We start from the raw sequence: 23,829 nt of genomic DNA on the forward strand, positions 1-23,829 counted from the left end.
TGCCAGGGGCTGGGAAAGGGGGAAATGGGGACATTTAGGTCAAAGAGTATATAAACTTTCAGTTCTAAGGAGAAAAAATTCCGAGGATCCAATGTACAGCAGAATGACTATTCTTAATATGGTATTATATACTTGAAAATTGCTGAGAGTAGATTGTAAGCATTCTTGCCATTAAAAAAAGTTAACTATGAAAAAAAAATAGTAGGAAGGGAAAAATGAAGGGGGGTGGAGATCAGAGGGGGAGACGAACCATGAGAGACTATGGACTCTGAGAAACAAACTGAGGGTTCTAGAGGGGAGGGGAGTGAGGGGATGGGTTCTAGAGGAGAGGGGAGTGAGGTGATGGGTATTAAAGAGGGCATGTATTGAATGGAACACTGGGCGTTATATGCAAACAATGAATCATGGAACACTATATCAAAAACCTAATGATGTAATGTATGGTGATTAACATAACATAATAAAATAAAATTTAAAAAGACCAATAAATTAAATGTTGGCAAAGGAAATGAATAGGCATTTTTACAAAAACAAGATATACACATGTTCAGTAAGCACACAAAAATATGCTCACCACTATTAATCATTAGGGAAATGCAAATCAAAACCACAAGGAGATACCATTCCACATCCCTAGCATGGCCAAAATAAAAAAGACAAACAATAGCAAGTGTTGTCAAGGATGTGGAAAAATGGAACTCTCATATATTGCTGGTAGAAATGTAAAAGGGGTGCCTGGGTGGCTCAGTCAGTTAAGCGTCTGACTCTTGGTTTTGGCTTGGGTCCTGATCTCAGGTCCTGAGATGGAGCCCCTCGTCGGGCTCTGTGCTGTGTAGAGTCTGCTTGAGTTTCTCTCTTCTTCTCCCTCTGCCCCTCCCTGCTGTGTGTTTCCTCTCTCTAAAATAAATAAATAAATCTTAAAAAAAAAAAAAGAACTGTAAAAGAGCATGGCCACTTTGAAAAATAAAGGTTTCTCAAAATGTTAAGCATAGAGTTACCATGAGGTCCAGCAAGGTCCACTCCTAGGTATATGTCAAGAAAATGGAAACATATGCCCACACAAAAACTTATACACAGTGTTCATGGTAGCATTATTCATAATAGCCACATGGTGGAAACAACCCCAATGTCCATCAGCCGAAGAATGAATAAACAAAATGTGGTATATCCATACATGGAAAATTATGTGTAAATAAAGGAATCATTTGGTGATAAAAAGAAATGGAGTACTGATATGATACATGGTACAAAAAAGCTGTAATTTAAAAGACAATATAGAATGTAGAATAGACCTAGAGAGAAAGGGAAACTTTTATATCTATGTTAACATTTCTTTTTTTGCTTTAATACTCTATGCTGTTTAACTTTCAAGCTGTCATATGTTTATCCATTGAAGATTATTCCAACCCCTGTTTGTCCAAGTAATTTTAAAGTAATTAGTTTAATTCATTCTTTTAATTCCGTTGTTTCAAAACTAGTGCCTGTCAAACTTATCAAACCATCACCAAATACATGTGTAAGCAGATTGAAATATATTGACTTTAGCAAAAAGTGCAACAGATTCCTATTAATTATTGGAACCACAATTCTGTTAAACTTAGAAGTATATTAACCAAATTATGTAACTTATGTAAAGTAGAATACAATCATTCTAAATTTCAGAATAAACAATTTGCTTTGCCAAGAGTAAGAGAAAAACAACCGCAGTAGCAAAAACAATAGAAATTGTTTTACCCCCATGCCAAGGTGGGTTACTTTCTTCCTTTGAAAATAACTACAGTCTTTTTCTTAAATACCAATGAATGAGCTCCTAGATGTTTCTAAACTTGAAAAGTAGTCATGGACAGTTTGTTTCAAATATCATGCAACTCTTCTAGCCTCTCCAGTAATGATCCAGTTATTTGTTAGCCACCTGGGAAATGTGGGTGGTGTGGGTTGTCCAACTATCTTTTGATTATGTCCTTGGAAAGGAGTAGCAGGTGCCATGCCAATGTTCCTTTGGGATTCTCTTAATGCCAAATAGATCGTGTTTTGAATTCCAGTCAGTCTCATCCCTTAATACGGATGAATTCAACCCAGAGTCATTAAATAATACTGCGACATATAAGAGTAGGGTTACTGCAGTGTTCACAAATCCATGGCCAGGAAAAATATGTATCAGAGAGCAGCAAACTCTAGTTTTCCTTGTTGTCTTCTAAACTGCACATCATATCTATATAATTGAGCCACAAGCAGCAAAGTGGTTGTACTCCTCCTTTCCCAGGGTTCTAGTAAGAATTCCCCTAATAAATCAGACTGATGAAATATTTCAGCTGTAAAATTACAATGTAGGACTGACAATATAGTCTCATTTACTTTTTAAGGAAACCTGTCTGGTTAATCACAAGACTACATATCTCACATTGATTAATTTAATTAGGTACTTTTTAAATGTCATTTTTCTACCCACAGAACTTTGAATTGAGTTTAGCCTTAAAAAGTTAAACTAAGTAGAATAATGAAATCAATTACCTTATTAGAATTTTTAAAAATGTCTTTGATATCTTTTAAACTTTATTTATGCAATCGCAGAATAAGATTGACAGTATGTACATTGAAATACATATGTAATTTAATTATGAGTAAGAATAAAGCAGATGAGTAAGGGAAAATATCTTATTTTTCTTCCTATTTGAGGCATATTAAAAAATTAAATGTAAATTTCTTTTCTTTTTCTTTAATTTATTTTTAAAGATTTTATTTATTTGACACAAAGAGAGAGAGAGAGAACACAAGCAGGGGGAAGCAGAGAGAGAGGGAGAAGCAGGCTCCCCACCGAGCAAGGAGCCTGATGTGGGACTCCATCCCAGGATGCTGAGATCATGACCTGGGCCTAAGGCTGATGCTTAACTGACTGAGCCACCCAGGTGCCCCTATAAATTTATTTTCATATTTTGTAGTAGACTAACATCTAGAGCAAAGCTTAGGAGAACTTGATATTTTAAATTAAAAACAATAGCTCAGCCTCTCACTAATTAGATCAAGAATCATTTGTCAAATGCCTGTATGTCAGATCCTATAATAGGTAACTTTGGATATTAACTGTATGGCCCATTTAATAATATCGATAAAATTAATATTAGAGTGTTCCTTTGTGGCAGGCACTGTCTACCACTACTCTTATTTTACAGATAATGCAACTGAAATACAGAGAGGCTAAGTCACTTGCCTAAGGCCACACAGCCAGAAATGCAAAACTGTGATTCTAATGGAGGCAGCCTGGCTCTGAAGACCTCATGCTTCACCACTAGGCCATTCTGGACATTTTGTCTTTCAACTAAACCTGCTCTCAACTAAACCATTTTCCTCTTCCCTCTCTTCAGTGAGATCAATATACAGCACTTTGGCTTTGCAATTTTCTTTCATTTCTTCAGAGTTTTGGACTTTTCCTTTCTATTTTTCTTCTCAACCCTGTTGTTGGCTCAAGCATCTCTATTTTCATGTCATGTTGATATGAGATACGTCACAGAACCCTAATCCTGGATGATGCCTTCATTATCTGATCTTGTTTTTTTTTCATTTTTTATGAGATTCTTGAGGCTCCAAAATGGTAATAAGCTTATGCATTTGGCAGATGTGTCTGAGTCATCAGTGATTGGACTAGTTTGAGCGACTAGCTAAAGATACTCATCTTGGTATTTGTTCATTCTGACAGTTTTTAGCCTTGGTGTATAGAGCGACTCATATGTCAGGCAATAATAGTTTCAGTCAGTACTCTTTAGTGATATCTCCAGAAAACCATCTAATTTCCCAAGGGTTGTGATCATATTAGTCACACATGTCAGACTAAGTCATGTTTCTTTTCTAAAATAAAAAGCAAGAGATACTGTAATCCCCAAGGCAACAACAAAAGAAGATTTTCAGAGACTTAGTGAAACTCAATTCTCTCAAAAAATAGGCAATGCTTTATACTGTGAAACTTGTTCATCTTAATCAGTGGAAACAAATGTGTTCTTCATTTAAATGTAAAAAAGTAACAAGCAATAGCTATTAAATTAAGAATCATAGTAATTTAAAAATTATTTAAAAATCATAATGATTATTAAAAAATAATACTGCCATAAATTTACAAATAGTTAATAAATATTTTTTTGTTTCCTTCCTTGTTTCTTATCTTTTTTTGGAAATAGAAATGTATCTATTTTAAAATATATTATTCTTTAACCTATTCTGAGACATTATTATTATTTAAAGATTTTATTTATTTATTTGACAGAGAGAGACACAGTGAGAGAGGGAACACAAGCAGGGGGAGTGGGAGAGGGAGAAGCAGGCTTCCCGCTGAGCAGGGAGCCTGATACGGGGCTTGATCCCAGGACCCTGGGATCATGACCTCAGCTGAAGGCAGACACTTAACGACTGAGCCACCCAGGCGCACAGAGACATTATTATTTTTTTAGATTCTATTTATTTATTCGACAGAGAGTGAGCGAGAGCATAAGCACCGGGAGCGTCAGGCAGAGGGAGAGAGAGAAGCAGGCTCCCCTGTTGAGCAGAGAGCCCAATGCGGAGCTGGATCCCAGAACCCTGGGGTCATGACCTGAGCCCAAGGCAAACACTTAACCAACTGAGCCACCCAGACACCCCCTATTCTGAGATATTATTAATTAACATTATTAATATCATATATTTTTTTATGTCAGGAGATAAAGAGCCAGCACATCTGTTTGTTATCTTAACCCCACAATAACACAGGAGAGCAGGAGGACTCTGGGGGACTAATAAATGTTCGGTGACCCATAGGTCAGTCTGCTAGGAAGTAGCAAAGCCTGGTAGAGAACACAATTCTCCAGTCTCTTAAGTTGGTGCACTTTCAATCCCTTGGTTTGTCCCTAAATGTGAGGAGGAAGAGAGAAGTCATGGGTAATCCCTGTCATTTCCTTGCTGTCCATACAGTGGCTCAAAGACTTGAGCATAAAATTACCAAAATTCTCAATACTTTGTTTTAAAGTCAGGATTGGGGCCAAAGAGTCTGTATTTTGATAGTCATATCTGTTGATTCAATTGCCCGTTCAAAGTCCAAAACTTAAAAATTCTATCATAATTTTTTATTTTCAGTAGGCAAATCTTTTTTTAAGATTGATTGATTGATTGATTGATCTGGGGCAGGGAGAAGCAGAGGGAAAGGGAGAAAGAGAATCCCAAGCAGAGTCCTCGCTGAACGCAGAGCCCCACTCGGGGCTCCATCTCACCACCCTGGGATCATGAAATGAGTAGAAATCAAGAGTCAGACACTTAACCAAATGAGCCACCCAGGTGTCCCTTCAGTAAGTAAATTATAGGAGTCATTAGATAAGGAATATGATGGGCAAACAGAGTGTGAGCAGTAAATTCAAGGGCAACTGAGGAACTAGAGTGAGAAGAGTCATTTAATTGCCAAGAGTACATTTTGGATATAAGTGTCTCTCTATAAACAATGTTTTCTGTTCTTACTACAACTGTTTTTTTCTTTTTCTTTTTTTAATTTTTGAAACTGGGCTGCAAATCTGGAAGCCAGTTTCTTTATAACATTTTCCATCCCTACATAAACCCCAACATTTGGAAGAAATGTCTGTTACGTGTCATTTTTGACACTTCTAATCTTTGTCCCTGAAGGAAATTGGCAATGAAAAGAATAAAACAGAAATTTCCAAAATCCAATAATCAAATTAAGTTTAACTTCTATCCTAGAAACAAGCAAGCCATTTTCAGAATTATTCTCAAGCCATTCATTTTCTTAATATTTGTTTCAAATTTTCCTTTGTTGGAAGATTTTTTTCTAACTGTATAATTAATGATTTCAAGATGTTTTCTGGTTCATCTCTAAAAAGTGGTCATCTTTGCAATTTAGGTATTAAGTTTATAGCCTACTGTGATTACATCAGACACAGATTTAGAGTTTTATTAGATACTGTAATTACTTCTTTTTAGATTTGGTACTCTTTAGTTAAATTATAAAACTTGAAATTGAGAATGTGATTTTAAACTGTAATTTCTGTGTACACAAAACATTTTTATTACTGACCTATCACTTTATTGAAATCTGCTATAATTGACTGACTTACCATTTTTCAGAAATGATCAGGCTGTTTTTTTATTTTTTTAAAGATTTTATTTATTTGTTTTGAGAGAGAGAGAGCGTGCACAAGCAGGGGGGAGGGGCAGAGGGACAGGGAGAAGCAGACTCCCCGCTGAACAGAGAGCGCCATGTGGGGTTCGATCCCAGGACCCTGAGATCATGACCTGAGCCGAAGGCAGACATTTAACTGACTGAGCCACCCACACGCCCAGATCAGGCTGTTTTTAACACTTAAAGACAATAAGCTCCTCAAGTTAAGAGTCTGTGTCTGATGTATCTGTGTGATCTCCCTCCTCAGCACACTGAATACATAGAAATTGTTAGTAAATATCTATGTAATTATTTTCTGTTGTAAGAGTTTTGAAGACACACAGAGCAGCAGTCAGATTGTGAATCTTCCAGTTACTCATTTTCTCACTTTAGACAAATTAGTCAACCTCCTGTTTTCTTCATCTGTGAAGTAGGAATAAAAAAAGTACTGCCCTCATAGAGTTAGCTTGAGAATTTAATGTAAAGCATTTTACATGGTGCCCAAGCCATACCAAGTTCTCAGTTGAAGTTAGTTATTTTTGATGACCACATGTACATTATAATGGCAAACTATTGGGCAAAACCCAAATATGAACATAGAGGAGATTGGGGGGAAAATGTTATATATGTGTGGAATGTTACATACAATGGAACATTATACCACGATGAAAAGGGATAAGGAAGTACTTTAGGTACTGATATGGAACTCATTACAAGAAATGTTTTTCCACTATGGAAAACAGTATAGAAAATGCTCAAAAAATTAAAACTAGAACTACCATATGATCCATCAATTCCACTTCTGGGAATATACCCAAAGGTAACAAAAACACTCACTTGAAAAGATAACCACACCCCCATGTTCATAGCAGCATTATTTACAATAGCTGAGACATGCAAACAACCTAAGGGTCCATCAATGCATGAATGGAGAAAGAAGTTGTGGTATATATATATATATAATGGAATATTCAGCAGTAAAAAATGAGAAAATCCTGCTATTTGCAACATGGATAGAACTTGAGGGCATTATAAAGGCGAAACAAATCAGGCAGTGAAAGAAAAATACCATATGATTCATTTATACCTGGAAATCTAAAAAAACCAAAACCCAAAAAACTAAAGTCATAGAAAAGAGGGATTAAACTTGTAGTTATCAGAGGTGGGAGGGGGAGAGGGAATTAGAGAAAAGTGGTCAAAAAGTACAAACTTCCGGTTATAAGATAGATAAATACGAGGAATGTAATGTCCAACATGAGGGCTGTAGCTAATGCTGCTGAATGATATATAGTTGTTAAAAGAGTAAATTTTAAGAGTTCTCATCACAAGGAGAAATTTTTTTCCTTCTTTTCTTCTTTCTTTTTTTATCGTATCTACATGAGAAGATGGATGTTAGTTGAACCTCTTGTGGTAATCATTTCAGAATATACATAAATCAAACCATCAAGCTCTAGGGCACCTTAAACTTATGCAGTGACATCTGTCAGTTATTTCTCAATAAAACTAGAAAACATATTGTTATCTAAAAAACAAAACAAAACGTAGTGCAGAATGGGCATATATGCCACCATGTGCAAAAAAGAAAGGGGGGGCGGAATTATATATATATCTCAGTGTGCTGGAGAAATCACACAGATGAATCAGATACAAACTCTCATCTTAAGGAGGTTATTGTCTCTAAGTGTTAAAAACACAGCTTGATCGTTTCTGAGTAACAGGGAATAAATATACATGCATATATAATCTGTACATATTTGCTTTGTGTATGCATAAGATATTTCTGCAAAAGTACAAAAGAAAATGATGCCATATTTTGCTTAGGGGGAGGAGAATTGTGGTCTTGGAGACAAAAGTAGGAGGGTGATTTTTCTCTGTGTTCACTTCTGTATTTTTTGAATTTGGAATCAAAGGAATATATTATTTATTTAAAATCTTAGTAAATGTAATTAAAATTGTTTGGAATGCCAAACTGGGGAGAGCATTTAAACCCAGACTGTAATGAAAAAATGATAATGATCACTAAGAAAAATTATTTTATCATTCATGCAAAAAAACCACTCAGTGATTGTAGACAATGTTCTCTTAGGAAAAAATTAAAACTGTTAACATACTTCTATCGAAAATGTAATAAGAAAAACAAAAAATGTCTTCCTTTTAGTTTATAGGTTTTATTTTTTCCTCTTGGTCCCATAGTAGAAATAGTCTGCATATTTTCATGTACTGAGCATCTTTGGTAATGCCATATATCTCATCTTTATTGTACTATCCTAAATAATTTATTACTATATTTAAGTGAACATCATATTTAACTAGTGAAAGTTGACAAAGGCTGCCCATGCATAAGAATTTTTTCCTGAAGCATCTACATTCTTTCTGCACCATATAATTATAAATGACATGATTTTTATGGTATCTATTAATAAGGAATAAGTTATTATAGAGTCCAGTGTTAGAGTCACTCAGAAATCACCATTTTATGTTCTCTCTGATACGGACTGTGCACCTACAAGTGGTTGTTTAAAGATCATTTCAGGACTATATTACTTAATGATTTTTGAAAGATAAGTCAGCTTTTGTTTTTATTTAAGAAGAGTAAAAACTGTAAGCCACACGACAAGAATGATCGGCTAAGCAACCATGACTTTATACTTGAGACTTGTTAGAGAAATGCAAATGACATCTTTCTGTTTGATCTAGAAGAAAAATCCCAGTAAGAAAATATTGCATCTTTCTTGTGACCAAGAATAGTCTTATAATAGATTCCTTATATGCTAGGACTGAAAAGTGATGTTGCTTGTCAAAGTGAATGGAGAAAATAAATTCAATATAATTAATGAAATGTTCATTAATTACAGGTGTCTGTGTGGGGGGAGGAAACTGCCTTTCATACACACCAACGACTTCATACTTACCTTTAAAACAAATAGAACATGTTAAATTAATTATGTGGAAAACACTTGTTCCTAGAAGCAGTTTAATCAATTCTGTTTTGATTTAACTCTACAAGCATTACAGAGCAGGGAAAGACTTTTAAACAAGATTCAAGTACACTCCAAAGGGCAAGTACTTTTACATTTGACTCTCTCAGATTAACAAATGTCTATATTAAAAAGGGTGCCAAAACCAAAATTGAGATATAAAAACATGTTAATTTATATAAAGCTCTTAGAACTATGTATAGCACATTATAAGGGCTCAATATATGTTAAAATTATCAGTATTTTTTTGCAATGGAATCAGAAATATAAACCCGGAGGAAGGCTAAATCATATTTTTCTTCAAGAATATTTAACCAAACTACACCTGCAGAAAAGTACACAAATCCCAAGTGTACAGCTTAATGAATTTCCACAAAATGAGCACACCTGCCCAGATCAAGAACTAGACCACGGTCAGATTCCAGAAGTCCCTTCAAACCCCAAACAATTGTTACCTGCCCCTCACTTCCCAGAGGTAGCTCCGATCTTTTTTTTTTTTTTTTAAAGATTTTAATCATTTATTCATTTGAGAGAGAGGGACAAAGAGCACAAGCAGGGGGAGGGGCAGAGGGAGAGGCAGACCCCCGGCTGAGCTGGGAGCCCGATGCTGGGTTCTATCCGAGGACCTGGAGATCATGACCGGAGCCGAAAGCAGACGCTCCACCATCTGAGCCACCCAGGCGCCACTGAGTTAGCTCCGATCTTAACATGGAACACCATGGTTCAGTTTTGCTTCGTTTTGAGCTCCATTTGAATTGAATCGTACAATATATATTTACATTAGTTTTGTACTCTGTGTAAAAGTTTACCACAAACTTAGTGGCTTAAAACAACACAAATTTATTATTTCACAGATTCCATGGGTTAAGACTCCCACGTCATGTGGCTGGATTCGCTGAAATCAGTCTGGATTCACAGGTTCTGAAGCTGACCTACACCAAGATAAAGAAGTGCTCCGGGAGCCCCTAGAGCTTTGCCAGGAATAATGGCATTGATTTTAGGTCAAATCTATTACAGAGTACAGCGGTATTTTTTAGACCCAATATTAGAACAGCTTTTTTATAGGCCACAAAATGTATAATATTTATTATATATGTGTAGGAAAAATTCTGAAAGACTTCGAAATTGACCAAAAATGTATTCCTCTAGCATACCCTTTCAGGCTTTCTCACTCTTCCATTGTCTTTGCACTATTTTTACAGCCCTGAAAGTGGTAACTGATAATAAATGCAAAGATTCTTTCCCACAGAAGTACAAATTCATTGTGTTAGCTGTGTAATTTATTACTTGAGGATAGACCCGTTGTCCACCTATTTGTAAACTTTTTTCAGCATTCCTTACTTGCCTATGTATGTGTCATTCTTTTTTAAGTTTTTCTTTAAATTCCAAGTAACATACAGTGTTATATTCGTTTCAGGTGTACAGTACGGTGATTCGACATTTCCATGCATCACCCAGGTACACTCCTTAATCCCCATCACCTATTTCACCCCGCACCCCATAATCATCAGTTTGTTCTCTATAGTTAAGAGTCTCTTTCTTGGTTTGTATTCCTCTCTCTTTTTTCCCCTTTGCTTCTTTGTTTTGTTTCTTAAATCCCACATGGACATGTCATTCTTTAAATTTTCTTTTGAAACTGGTTGTAACATCTGACTGATTTCATCATCTGTTTAGTTAAATAACATCTTTGACCTGAGATTTTATATTTGCATGAGAGTCATGCAAATAGATTTTTTAAAATCTATTCTTAAACATAACTTAATAATACTTTGACTACTGTATATCATATAAATGCTTATTTATTTATAAAAGCTAGAACAAATTTACTCTAAGTAGATTCAAAGATTTACAAGTATTCCAACTTCAAGATACATTTTTAAAATTTATTTTGAGTTCTTCATCAGGAATGAAGTGGACCTTTATGTTACTTTTCCAATGGTCTGCAGAGTGTGTTTTATAGGATCCATCCATAATTTGGTAACAATGTACATTTAATCATATTACTAAATCATTTTAGTAATTTCCCATGACTCTTCTGGTAAAACCCCACATCCCTAACTGTCCCCATGCTTCCTCCTCTGGAAGTTTTCCACACTCTAGAAATACTGGTCTTTCTTCAGTCTCCCAAACACAGTACGTATATTCCTGAACTCCAAATCTTCACCCATGCTATTGGTTTTGCCCAGAAAGCCTTTCTCCACCACCTACAACGGCTCCCTTTTATTTCTTCCCATCTTCCTTCTTTTCCCATTCCTTCCCTTTCTTTCTCATCTTCCCATCCTCCCCACCACTCCCAGAGCTTTATTCATTCCTATCCAACCTTTAGATTTTAACTCAAGTTTCTCTCCTTCAGGCAAATTTTCCTAATTCCACCCCCAAAACAAATCAGATCCCTTTGTTGTGCACTCTCAGCCCCAGATTTTCTTTTTTCTTAAGCATTTAACCCACTTTGTAATTATGTATTCAACTTTTTGGATAATTTAATTAACTTTTAAATTACGGTCCAGGTCTGTGTGGCTCACCTGTGTATCTGCAACTTCTAGTAATTTTATGTGTACTTCTAACATATTGTGTGTACTCAATAAATACTTAAATACATTGGCATCTCGGGTGCCTGGGTGGCTCAGTTGGTTAAGCGACTATCTTCAGCTCAGGTCATGATCCCAGGATCCTGGGATTGAGTCCCACATCAGGCTCCCCGCTCTGCACGGAGCCTGCTTCTTCTTCTGCCTTTGCCTGCTGCACCCCCTGCTTGTGTGTGCATGCTCTCTCTCTCTCCCTCTCTAATAAAAATAAAATCTTAAAAAAAATACATTGGCATCTCACTACTTTTCTTTGCCATAAAGTCAAACATGTGAAATTGTCACTCTTCAAATGTTTTTACATATTAATAATGATAATTTCTAAAGTTTCAACTAAGTAACAAGATCTTTCTAGACATAGTTATTTTGGATAGGGTGCAAATGAATCTTGGAGGTGATTTCTTCATGTGACCATTGTTCAGCACTGACTAAAAATTATCTGGATCCTGGACTCAAATTCTGTCCCTTACCATAGTGTGGCATGACTTCAGAAAAAGTTCAAAAATCTCTCTGTGTCTTATCTTTGTCACTTATAACAGGGGAAGTATATAAGTAAGGTAATTGTAAGGATTAAATATATTGAAAGTCGTGAATACATTTAAATTGGAATTAGTTCAGAGTAATATTAGCCATTTTTTTATTTTTTTAAAGATTTTATTTATTTATTTGAGAGAGAGAATGAGATAGAGAGAGCATGAGATGGGGGAGGGTCAGAGGGAGAAGCAGACTCCCTGCTGAGCAGGGAGCCCGATGTGGGACTCGATCCTGGGACTCCAGGATCATGACTTGAGCCGAAGGCAGTCAGTCACTTAACCAACTGAGCCACCCAGGCACCCAATATTAGCTATTTTTTAAAAAATACTTTTGTGATCTGATTTCACAAGAAATCTATGTTTTAAAAAAGTCCCTATCATCTAAAAGCCAGTAAATATTCAGAATCTTTAGAGTTGTCAGTGACAGCCTTAAGTGCTTGGTCAATGCAGATCCTTTGTTTTGGAGGAAACAAACATGACAATATTGCAATAAACACTGATAACTGGTTACTTCAGTAGCGACATTTTTCCACATGATAGGAGGAGAAGGGAAATAAATTAACATTGTGTTGTAATTTATCAATCTGATTAGTAAAGCATAAACACAGGACCCCTCCTGCAGCCATACTCTATGGAATCTAGATGGTCTTGGATTAGTTTAGTTTCCTTATGATATCCTCTAAACATATTTGAATGGTGGACATGAGGATTCCAAGAATAAGCCCCTCAAACTGAATGCATTTCCCTAAAATGTTCTCCAGATCACTAACAATGTTAGTTGTTTCATGACAAAGGGTCTACAATTAAATAAATTTGGAAAAACTATTTCTCCTCTTGATGTTTCTCAATAAATGTTTATACATTAAAGCTCTAAGAAGTTTATTAGAAAAGAAACATACTTGACTGTAAGCCATTGATGTCCAAGTTTACTACAATAACTCTTTTTAAACATTATACCTATGAACACTTTGAAAAACTAGTGCCCATTAAACACACTTGGGAAGCCCTGATTTTAAGTAGTCTCCAAACTATGTATGTTAGAAAACAAAATTCAATGGGGTAAATCTGAAGATTTAATTGGCTCTACTAATGATTCATGAATCAAGTAGCAGCCCATCTTCGCAGATAGAAAGGAGTTCTGAGGAGCTGTACAAAATGGAAGAGTTTTATAGGCAGAAGAGGACAGATAAAGGAAGTTTCTAAAAATGAGTGGCTTGTTCCAGGCAAAGTCACCTTCCTTTAGGGGATGGATGGGGTCTATCAAGCCAATTACCTCATTAATCCTGACCAGGTGGTTAAAGGTTCACATTCCTGGGACAGGCTGAAATGCAATTAAGTTAGGTATTAGGTCTTGGTTTACTGATGTGGGGTTTAGCACAGGTGACTCCATTTTGGTCCCATTGTTTCTTTTTTAACCTACACTGTTAGAACGAAAAATTCATAACGTAATCATTTAAAGAGAATTTATGGAAAGGATTGTAAACTGTGATATCTTTTGCTAGCTATACAAACACATAAATGTATTCCTTTATATTCCAGTTTATGATAAATAACTTCCAAAGTAAAATTCCAAACTTCAAATTAAAAAATAATAGCAACAATTACATGTAATTTTATTTAAACTCAACATTCTGTATAGGGACTACATTTAGGGCAACTTTAAACTAGTGAAAATAGTATATTCCATGACAAGCGTATGCAAATAGGAAAACAGAGCTACTTAATACACTGAAAAAAAAAATCAGGATAGGAAAACTTCCCTTACCTGATTCTCAATTATGGTTCTGAATAATGATATGCAACCTGCATTCACTCACTTTCATAGTTTGGAAGATTTCTCTGAAAATAAAGCTGCAAAGATTATGTGTATTTCACAGTTGGCTATGTTGTCATAGGGTTACTCTATAATTAAATTTATTCAGATTTTGACATACGTTTTTCTCTCTAATCTCTTTACCCTGAAACATAATAGAAAGTTTTTAGTACTTCAATAGTGATTGAAGCTGGACAAAGTTACTTTTTTAAAAAGATAAAAAATGAGAAGTCCCTTTATGAGAAAAATACTTGCCAACCTTGAAACATTTGTTTTCATGCAGATAGCATGAATTCTTTTGTGGAATATTTAAGTGTGAGAGGTCTACTAATGCCACATGGCAATGAGCACAATTATCCACTATATATTTCTGTCTAGGACATGAATAGTCCATGAAGCATTCTTGCTCTCATTCTATAATATGTGTTGTTTGGGTAAATAGCTACCCAGTCAGGGATTTATTTCCTGGCTCCTGTTCATCTAGGTGAGGCCATGTCATTAGTTCTGACCAACAGAATGTGAGATATGATGACATGTGTCACTTCCAGGCCAAGGGGCCAGTGTCTCTCTTTCTATGGACCCCCATGTGACCATCAGGCAACTCTTTATCTTGTAAATTATATGTGATTATTTGTGACACAAACATTCATGTTTCTTTCTAGGGTTTCTGATCTAAAATCATTTGTTGATCATTATGTGTGTTAAAAGATAATTTTCAGAAAAAGGTAAAATCATGATGCTCATACAGACATAAAAATGAGAACTTGTTAAGGATTTTATTCTATTCACTGAGTGAGAGAACCATTCCCTCAGATGTTATAACCAGCTCAAAGCAAAAGCACATACACACACACACACAAAAATGCACATGAAGTAAGAGAAATGCTGAAGTACATTGTAGAGGCAGGACCATTTTCATAGGGAGAGGAGAGATGTTGAAATAGCCAATTAAATCTCTACCAGACAAGACAAAATGTGCATGTTTATCATTTACTACAATTTAAGAATTATCAAATAACTCAAAGACAATGAAAAGCTAAAATCAGATAACCTGGAAGGATATTTTATATACAGGCAGTGTGTAGTCTCCAGTGAAACTCAAATTGTTTCCTACATGTGCAAGGAGATGAATCAGAAGCCAACTTGCTGTTTAATGCTTTTATGTAAGCCATCTAATGGCAGTTTACACTGATACTTTTTAAAAATTTACTTTACCTTGTCTTTATTTTAAATGTATTGTCTTAGATGTGTTATTAAAGTAATAGATATATTACCATAATTTTTTCAATATTTTGATAACTGTATTTCTATATTGTTATTTTCCTTTTGATCTTCAGTATTTTCCTTTATATATTTAAAAGCATCATTCTGAGAAGGAGTCAGTAGGATTCCATAGACTGCCAAAGGCAACCATGGCAAAAAAATATTAAGAATCTCTGCTCTAGTAGAAAATAATTAGGAAGGCATGTTAGCAATGTTTGTTGGTTGTTATTGGCTGTGTTTGGCATTTAGCTCAGATGAGAATGGTCCAGTTTGCAAGCAAAATTGAAAGTGAACAGTCTAGAGATTTAGATCTTTCAGGGTTGGGAAAAAATTACTGCAACAGATACTAGTCTTATGACTAAAAATCTTGAACAGTGGAGGTCCACTAAAAATATGGTTTGCCATACAAGAATATTCAGATTACCTCAACGTAGTCACTATCAACTTAAAAGAGAGAAGCACTGGGGAGAAAAAAATAAGGCTGGCCTAAGAACTAATGTCTAAGAAAGAAAATTTTATATTGCTATGGCACATGGAACTGGAAACAAATAGATCAGAAGCTTACAAAATTTTGAAAACATATTGGTAAAGAAACCAGCAGTCTACCTTTGACTCGAGCTTCAAACAACCACTGGGCTCCCAAACTTGCATTCATATGAAGACAGTTGCAAAAGAAGTTCACCCCCAAGAAAGGCACATAACCCAAAATCCACTCCAAATGAAACCATCAAGATAATGAACAAAATAGAATATCTCAGAAGATAATTCTGGGCCATGGTTACAGGTGCCATTGAGAACAAGGAACAAATGAGTTCCTTCCAGAAAGTGGAATCAGGGTTTAAATAAGAAACTTCTCCTCTTATTTGGGTAAAGGAATTCACAGTGCCTGCCTTCAGGTTTTCATTAGTTCTAAGGACAAGTAACTGTTATGTCTGCAATGCTTACTATGGTATTGTGATATAATAAGAAATTTCTATTTTGGTCTTCATCCCCAGGTCCTGGCCAGAGCTCCTAAAACCTTTGTAATTTCCTGAGTGATGGGGGATAACAGGAACATCTTATACAAAGCTCTTAATCTTTTGAAATTTTATGGGTGATAGGATAGTCTTTTATTCTAATGAGGTGACTCTTGATGGGCTTCTGGATGAGGGGCTGATCACGAGAAAGATCAAACTTGATTAGAAACTTATAACTTTCAGCCCCATCTCCTATCTTCCAGGGAGGGTGGTGGAGCTAGAGATTAAGTTAATAATCAATTATGCCTATGTGGTGAAGGCTCCATAAAAATTTCTAAAGTACGGGGTTTGGAGAGATTCTGGGTTGGTGAACACATCCATGAGCCAGGAGATGGGTGTACCCTCAACTCCCAAGAATAGAAGATCTTGAACTTCTGGACCTCGCCCTGTATCTCTTCATCTGGCTATTCATTGGTATCATTTACCATATCCTCTATTACATAATGAAATGGCAAATGTAAGTAAGTATTTGCCCAAATTCTGTGAGCCATCCTAGCAAATTGTTGAACTAGAGGAGTTGGTCACGGGAACCCTAATTTATAGCTGGTCAGAAGCAGGTAACAACAACCTAGAACTCTCAGTTGGCACCTCAAGTGGGGGCAGTCTTATGGGACTGAGCCCTTCAACTGTGGGATCTAACATGATCTCCAGATAGATAGTGTCAGAACTGAATTGAATTATAGGACCCTGAGCTGATATCAGAAAATTGGTCAGTATGGGGGAAAAAAACCCACACATTTGGTGGCCAGAAGTAAAGTGGTGTGCACAGTAGAGGAAAACACAGTTCTCCCTTGGTTGGTGTAGAGAAGTTTTCCCAGACAATTCTGTTTTCAGAATGTGAGGCTTTGTTGCATTTTTAATTTTTTTTGGTCCCTGCTCCATGACTATGTATTGGATGTTGTCAAGGTGGAGGACTGAATAGACAGAGAGTTTTCCTTTTAGTTCATGTGTTGCCAGAGTGCAAGGAACCATATCCACCCCTGCTGGAGAGAATCATTCATCACCCCAGAGATTTTGAACTCTTAGCCAGATGTGGTAGCTGGTTGAAACTTGTAGTTTCATCCCTTGAAGAAGAGATGCTTATACAGTGGACCCTTGGGCAACACAGGAGTTAGGGGCGCTGATATCCTGCAGTTGAATATCCAAATGTAACTTTTAACTCACCAAAAACTTAGCTACTAAGAGCCTGCTGTTGACCAAAAGCCATACTGCTAACATTAACAGTCGATTAACACATATTTTGTATGTGATATGTATTATATATATATTCTCACAATAAAGTAAGCTAGAGAAAAGAGAATGTTAAGAAAATCATTAGGAAGAGAAAATACATTACACAGCTGTCTGGTATTTATAAAAAAAAATCCACAAATAAGTCGACCTATACAGTTCAAACCCCCCGTTGTTCAAGGGTCCGTTGTATTTTTTGTAGGAGAAAAAAGGTTTGGATTCTTATTTGGTGTCAAAAAAGGCAGATTGTGGCAGAGATGGTTAACTGTGTATCAAAGATTCACACTCCCCTTAGCTCAGTGTTATTTTTGCTGGTGAGCAGCTTTTCAGCTGGAGATAATATTTCCCAGCTCATATTGCATCTACAAGAGTCCATGTGATTAGTTCTTACCAGTAGAATAAAAGAGAATGGTTTGAATGTAATTCTGGGCAGAAAATGTCATCTTGGTTGATCTGCGTATGCTTTCAACTGCATGCAGAAAGTATTCAGACCTTCTGAATATAAGGATGAGGGTAGAAACATAATAAAGAAGGAGTCTGGGACCTACCTCATTACCCGGAGGAAGAATACTTTTGGGACCCTCCAAATTGCACTGTTTATGTGAATGAGAAATAAATTGTGTGTTATTGTATTAAACCACCAAAATTTGAAAGGTTTGTAGGTTAAAGCAGCTAGTGTTATAACAACTAATACATTACATAGGTGGAGATCCCAGGTGGGCAGTTAGCTATGAGTCTAGAGCTGAGAGGAGAAGTTGGGAGAATAGATCTAAATGTAGAAGTTAATATTATGTGTTAATATGTTTTTAAAATATATGCATCTTGATACCACTTAAGGAGAGAGGGTATTTAGAGATGAGAACTAGGATCAAGGTTCAGCTTTGAAAACTTCAATATTAGAGGTTAGTTAGAGAAGTTGAAATCTACAAAGGATCTTGAGGCTGCCTGTGAAGTAGAAAACAAAAGATAGCTTTATCCTAGATGCAAAGAATAAATTATTTCAAGGAGCAAAGAGTGGTCAATGATTTCCAATACCGCTGAGAGCCCAATCAGGATAAGACTAATGAATAGTCTATTGAATTTAGTAACTGTAAAACTGTTTGAAACTTTTGCAAAAACAGTATCAGTAAATTTGCTGAGAATAGAAGCTTGATTTGAATAGGTTCATGAATAAACGGGAAGGCAGGAAATAAAAATATGTGAAGTTAAAGGGTCAAACAGATAGGATGGAAGGCAAAAAAGGATGTGGAGCCAGGGAAGGTGATGCTGAGGTAGCAGAAATGTGCTAAAGAGAATACGAAGGATCCAATAGTTAGGACGAAATTCCTCTAGGAGAAAGAGGGGAAGGAAGTGGAGACAGGACACAGAGCATCATGGTAGGGTTGACATTTCTGGGAAAACAAAAACACTTATTTTGTTCTTATTCTGTTCTTATTCAAGAAGGAAGATACAGACAATATTAATATGGATGGATGCAGCTTTATTAGGTGTATTGATTATGTTTGGTTTTGAGTATTTTTACAATAAAGTAAAACATGAGGCTATCACTCAAGTGCCTGACGAAAGGGGTATTAGAAATTTGAAGAGAGAAGGTATAAAACTGTCATCTCAGAAAGACTGAAAGTGAACTTTTCTAGCCAAACATAATAGGATGGCTGGACACATTTGAATGCTAGTGTGAGGGCTTCATTCAATATTTTTAGAGCATATTCAATCACAAGTTACGTGAGTAAATATTTTTTTCTTCTGTAATGAGTGAAGGTAGATAGCTGAATTCAACAAATGATGGAATTTTTTTCTAGTGTGTATAACAGAGGGAACACAAATGATTTGGGGGTGTTTGCATTGAAGTGATATGATGACCACTGGCAATAAGTAAAGAAGAAGTTGAAGAAAAGAGGGAATCGTGATATTGAAAGGGTACATTGGCTGAGAGCAAAGAATTGGGGCAGATTCAATTTTTGAAGTAACTAAACTGGTAGAAGCTACCAGAGCTAGGTGAACAGGTCAGAGTGTGGGCTATGTGAAATAGAAATTTCTATGATGGTGCAGCTCCTTGTCATAACAGGCTCAGGGTAGGGCGGAATGATGGGAATGGTTGGCCAAGATGAGGGCAGAGGAAGAAAATAAGGATGAGAGCAAAGAACTGAGAGGCCAATTCATTTACTCTGAGAATGATCCATATGAAAGATTAAGATTTCTAGTCTTCTATAATTGGGGAATGACCCAGAAAATGGCTTATGACAGAAATGAAGAAAATTAGTAGGTGGTACATTAAAATGGATAACCTTCAAAAAAGTATGGTTTTTGAAGAAGGATGGTAGCAGTAAAAAGAAAGCTCACTGACCACCATATCCTGATGTTAAAGCACCAGTGAGGATGAGCTATGTTTTGCACTTTTAGTGTTTGTCCTTCATAAATTTGGTATTTGAAAGTAAAGAGGAGGGGGAAAACTTGAATATTAACCAAATAATATTCTGCCCCAAACCTCTTGTATTGTTCCCTGTGGGTCATCCCCACAGTCTAGGCTGCTCATGGATTGCATCTTACTCATTCAAGAAATGGATGCTGCTATAGAAACAGCGAAGAGGAAAGCAATTTCTAGAATTTTTTGTGATACATTATATTTTACAAATCTATGTATGTAAATTATCTTGAGAGAAAAGCCTCTGATTTTACAGAAACTGAGCCTCTCAGAACAGCAGCCACGGAAAGGTCTGGGAAACTGTATGGTAATATGAGAGCCTCATTTCTGCCGAAGACTTGGTAAAGATTTTCCTAAAAATAGACCTTTGTCTCTGGCAATAAAGAGTTTGGATGTTCAAAGAAACCTCCCCAGCACAGTGTGTAAAAATTTTAGATATATCTTCAGGGCATTTTTTTTTAGAGCAAAAAAGAAAAATTCTTATAGAATAAAAACAATAACAAAGCATATACCTACAGGAGCACTTGACAGTTAAAACTGGCAATTGCCCTGAATGATTTTCTCCTCCTTCTTTTCTTCTTCCCTCCTTCCCTCCCTCCCTCCCTCCTTCTTCCTGCCTGCCTTTCTTTCTTTCTTTCTTTCCACCCCCTCCTTTTTCTTCTGTCTTTTTCCAAGTCTCTCATGAGAGTTTCTTTTTTACTTTATCTTCCGTCCAGGTGGTTCAGTTGTGCTCTATCTTTGCTTCCTGTGACTTTGCAGCATCAGGGATGCTTTGCCATTCTGGTCAACCAAACCCATTAAAACTCTCATTGAGACTGTTTTTGCCTTTTCACGGTTTCTAAAAATACAATGCCATTTTCAGTATTGTCATAAATCCATTTCTGCAGTTCTTTTATTCCTTTTGAAGTGCTTGTTTCACTTCATACTTCATACATACTTCAGTATGAATTCCCTTGATCTGAATATCTTTTCAATATGTGAATATTAGGTAATGATGACACTCCCTTCACATAAGAGCTGCTCCCATGTCCTGCCATCTTCTCCTATACTTTTGTTTTTGCTGCATATGTTCGATAGATTGCAGGTATTTGTTTTATTTATGCTTTTTTGGATATGCATCCTGTTCTTATTCATCTTTAATTTGGGTATTTCTTATATGTGGAGAATTTATGTGATTTATATTTGGCAAGCAAACAGTACAATGCATTATATTTATGTGAGTGCATTCTTGGAAGTACCTTCATCTCTATATAATATTTCTAATATATTGGTAATTTGTTATTTTTATCTGATATTGAAAATAACAAAATGATTAAAGCATTATTCTTATGTCTATGTTATGAATTTCTACTATTCGAATGCCCACTATATGAACCAATTTCAAAATAGTATAATTCAGACTGTAATTGCAAATATGCTAAAGCCCAAGAACAGATTATTACATTTGATGGAGCTTGGCTGAAATTGCCTACTGAAATAGATGTTTATTGCATCAGAAGAGCACTACAGAAGTCCCTGTTGTGGGAGGAGGAGAGGAGTTGAATATCTTATATGAATTTTTTTTCAAGCTCTAAAATATATGGTAGGCTATTGCAAGCTGATTTTATTTAAAAAAAGAGGACCCAGCTGCTTTCCAGATTTCATTTAAAGGTTCATGGAGACGAAAATAAGAGATACAGAAGGTCAAGGATGACATTTTTTGCTACATGAGCGAAAAGTACAGAAAAGAATGAGGGGTGCTTTAAAAGCGTTTTCTAGCTAGGCACTGGAATCAATTAAACTTTTGTTCAGCAAGTATTTTTTTCTTAACCTCATACCTCCTTAGAAGGAGGATAATTCCCTGTACTTTTGATGTTGGCCTTCGTCATGTGACTCATCGTAGTCAATAGAGTGTGGGTGGAAGTGAACATGTACAAGTTCCAATTTGGATCTTAAATGACACTATTTACACATATTCAGTGAGTGCTTCTGACCTCTCTCAAAGTAGCCACTACTCCTCAGAATGAACATCTGTTGAGTGGAGCACCTCTGAAACCAGGGCCATAGAGGCTGATCCACATGGTCTCAAGTGTGAGAATACTTATTGGTATATGATATAGCAAGAGTAAGGTTGTTTTATGTGCAAATAAGAGTGACTAATACAGATACCTGATGACTGTAGGAATTAATCAGAAGCAACTCACCACACTCTTAATCTTTGGATACTTCTCTAGCTATCACTTAGGCCCCTCCAACACAGGGACTGAATAGGCTTACTGTGTCTCTTTAAAAACTGTCCAAACAAATGGACAATTGTTTGTCCAATTCTGAACTCCTTAGACCCCTGACTATTCATTTTACATCCTGCTTCATTCAAAGTATGAATTTATATTTGTTAAAAGTTCTCTATTTCTGAGGATATTTGTTTCTTACTGAAGGGATCTTGCTGAGATAACTTAACTTAAATCATATATATTTTGAGCAACTGAGTGACCTAAATGAGAGAAAGGGAATGGAAAGTAAACAGATAAATACTTAACAAATAGCAAAGTGATAGACTTAAATCCAAACATATCAATTATTAATGTAAATAATTAATGAACTAATTTCTCCAATTAAAAGATGAAGATTATTATATTGGTCAATAACAAAGCTAACTACATGCTACTTATAAGAGATTTACATAAAATATAAGGATATAAAAAATAAAGGAAAGGAGGATTGAAAAAGATGTATCATGTAAACATTACCTAAGGGGTGCCTGGGTGGCTCAGTTGGTTAAGCGTCTGCCTTTGGCTTGGGTCATGATCCTGGGGTCCTGGGGTCAATCAAGCCCCATGTCTGGGTCTCTGCTCAGCTGGGAGTCTGCTTCTCCCTCTCCCTCTGCTCCTCCCCCTAACATGCTCTCTCTCTCTCTCAAATAAAGAAATAAAATCTTTAAAAAATTAAAAAAAAAGAAATACTTTGTAGGTATAATAAAATCAAACCAGTAGACTTTCAAACAAAAAAAATAGCACAAATGAATAATACACACACACACACATATATATTCTTATAAAGCTAGAGTAATTAACACTGTTGTATTGGTATAACAATCCACACATATGGACAATGGAACAGAACAGAGATCTATACCATATAAGAATACTGATTTATAATATAGACAGCACTAAGAAAATATAATAGTAGACATTTTATCTAATCATAGATAAGAAAATTAACTATATAATAAACCAAATGTTAATTTTCTAATAAGATGCATAAATAATTTACAAAAGATAGGTAATTTGAACTCTTAATATATATTTTCTAAACCTAATAGAAAAAACTAAAAATATTCCTCCAAAATGAAACTAATAATTAAAACCATTTTGTACCCCTCAAATCCTAAACTGTCTTAGCAGGCAGAAGTTACTCAGCTGGGTTTCAGGGAGAAGATGATAGGTAAAGATCCAGGCAAGTGGCCAATCCAGTAGTAGAGGCTTGGTAGCAAGATGAAGGTCATGAGGCTGAGGTTCAGTGATAAAACAAAGGATTCAACATGTACAGTTGCACAATTTGTGAACAGCACAAAGGTGTCCCACAAGGGAGTCAATAAGACTGACTTCCAATCCTGTAAGTCTTAAGCTCTAGCTGTTTTATCCCAGAGAAAATATCTTTTTCTAATTCACATAAAAATATTATACAGACTGGTGGTAGCTCTGCAATCCAGGCAGTTAGTAACAATAAGACATGACCCCAGTCCTGGGGGACATATGGGAGAGGTTTGATCTTGATTTTACAAATAAGGCAACAGCCAGATTACTAAATTTAAGGTGTGAAATTAGAATGAGAGGAGCAGCAGGACTGACCTGGATTTTAGTCTCTTGGGCTCTCAGATCTC

At 35.9% G+C, this 23,829-nt stretch overlaps 1 protein-coding gene across 4 annotated transcripts in view; it reads left to right on the forward strand.

Annotated features, from left to right (window-relative positions):
• Positions 1-20,051, forward strand: part of LOC145719754 (uncharacterized) — a 65,529-nt gene extending 45,478 nt beyond the window's left edge. For 3 of the 4 annotated variants that reach the window (XR_014142588.1, XR_014142590.1, XM_081811311.1), the window contains one exon: positions 9,960-11,707. Coding sequence is in view for 2 of the 4 variants with exons in the window: in XM_081811311.1 (XP_081667437.1) it covers positions 9,960-10,074 (115 nt within the window). In the remaining 2 variants the exon portion in view is untranslated. Of the gene's footprint in view, positions 1-9,959; positions 11,708-16,291 lie in introns of those variants that run through there. The other variant, XM_081811316.1, reaches the window with a different exon arrangement.
• The last annotated feature ends 3,778 nt before the right edge of the window (positions 20,052-23,829 follow it).

The sequence above is a fragment of the Leptonychotes weddellii genome, chromosome 2, assembly GCF_054177405.1.
Source record: "Leptonychotes weddellii isolate Sample4059 chromosome 2, ASM5417740v2, whole genome shotgun sequence".
Lineage (NCBI taxonomy): Eukaryota > Metazoa > Chordata > Mammalia > Carnivora > Phocidae > Leptonychotes > Leptonychotes weddellii.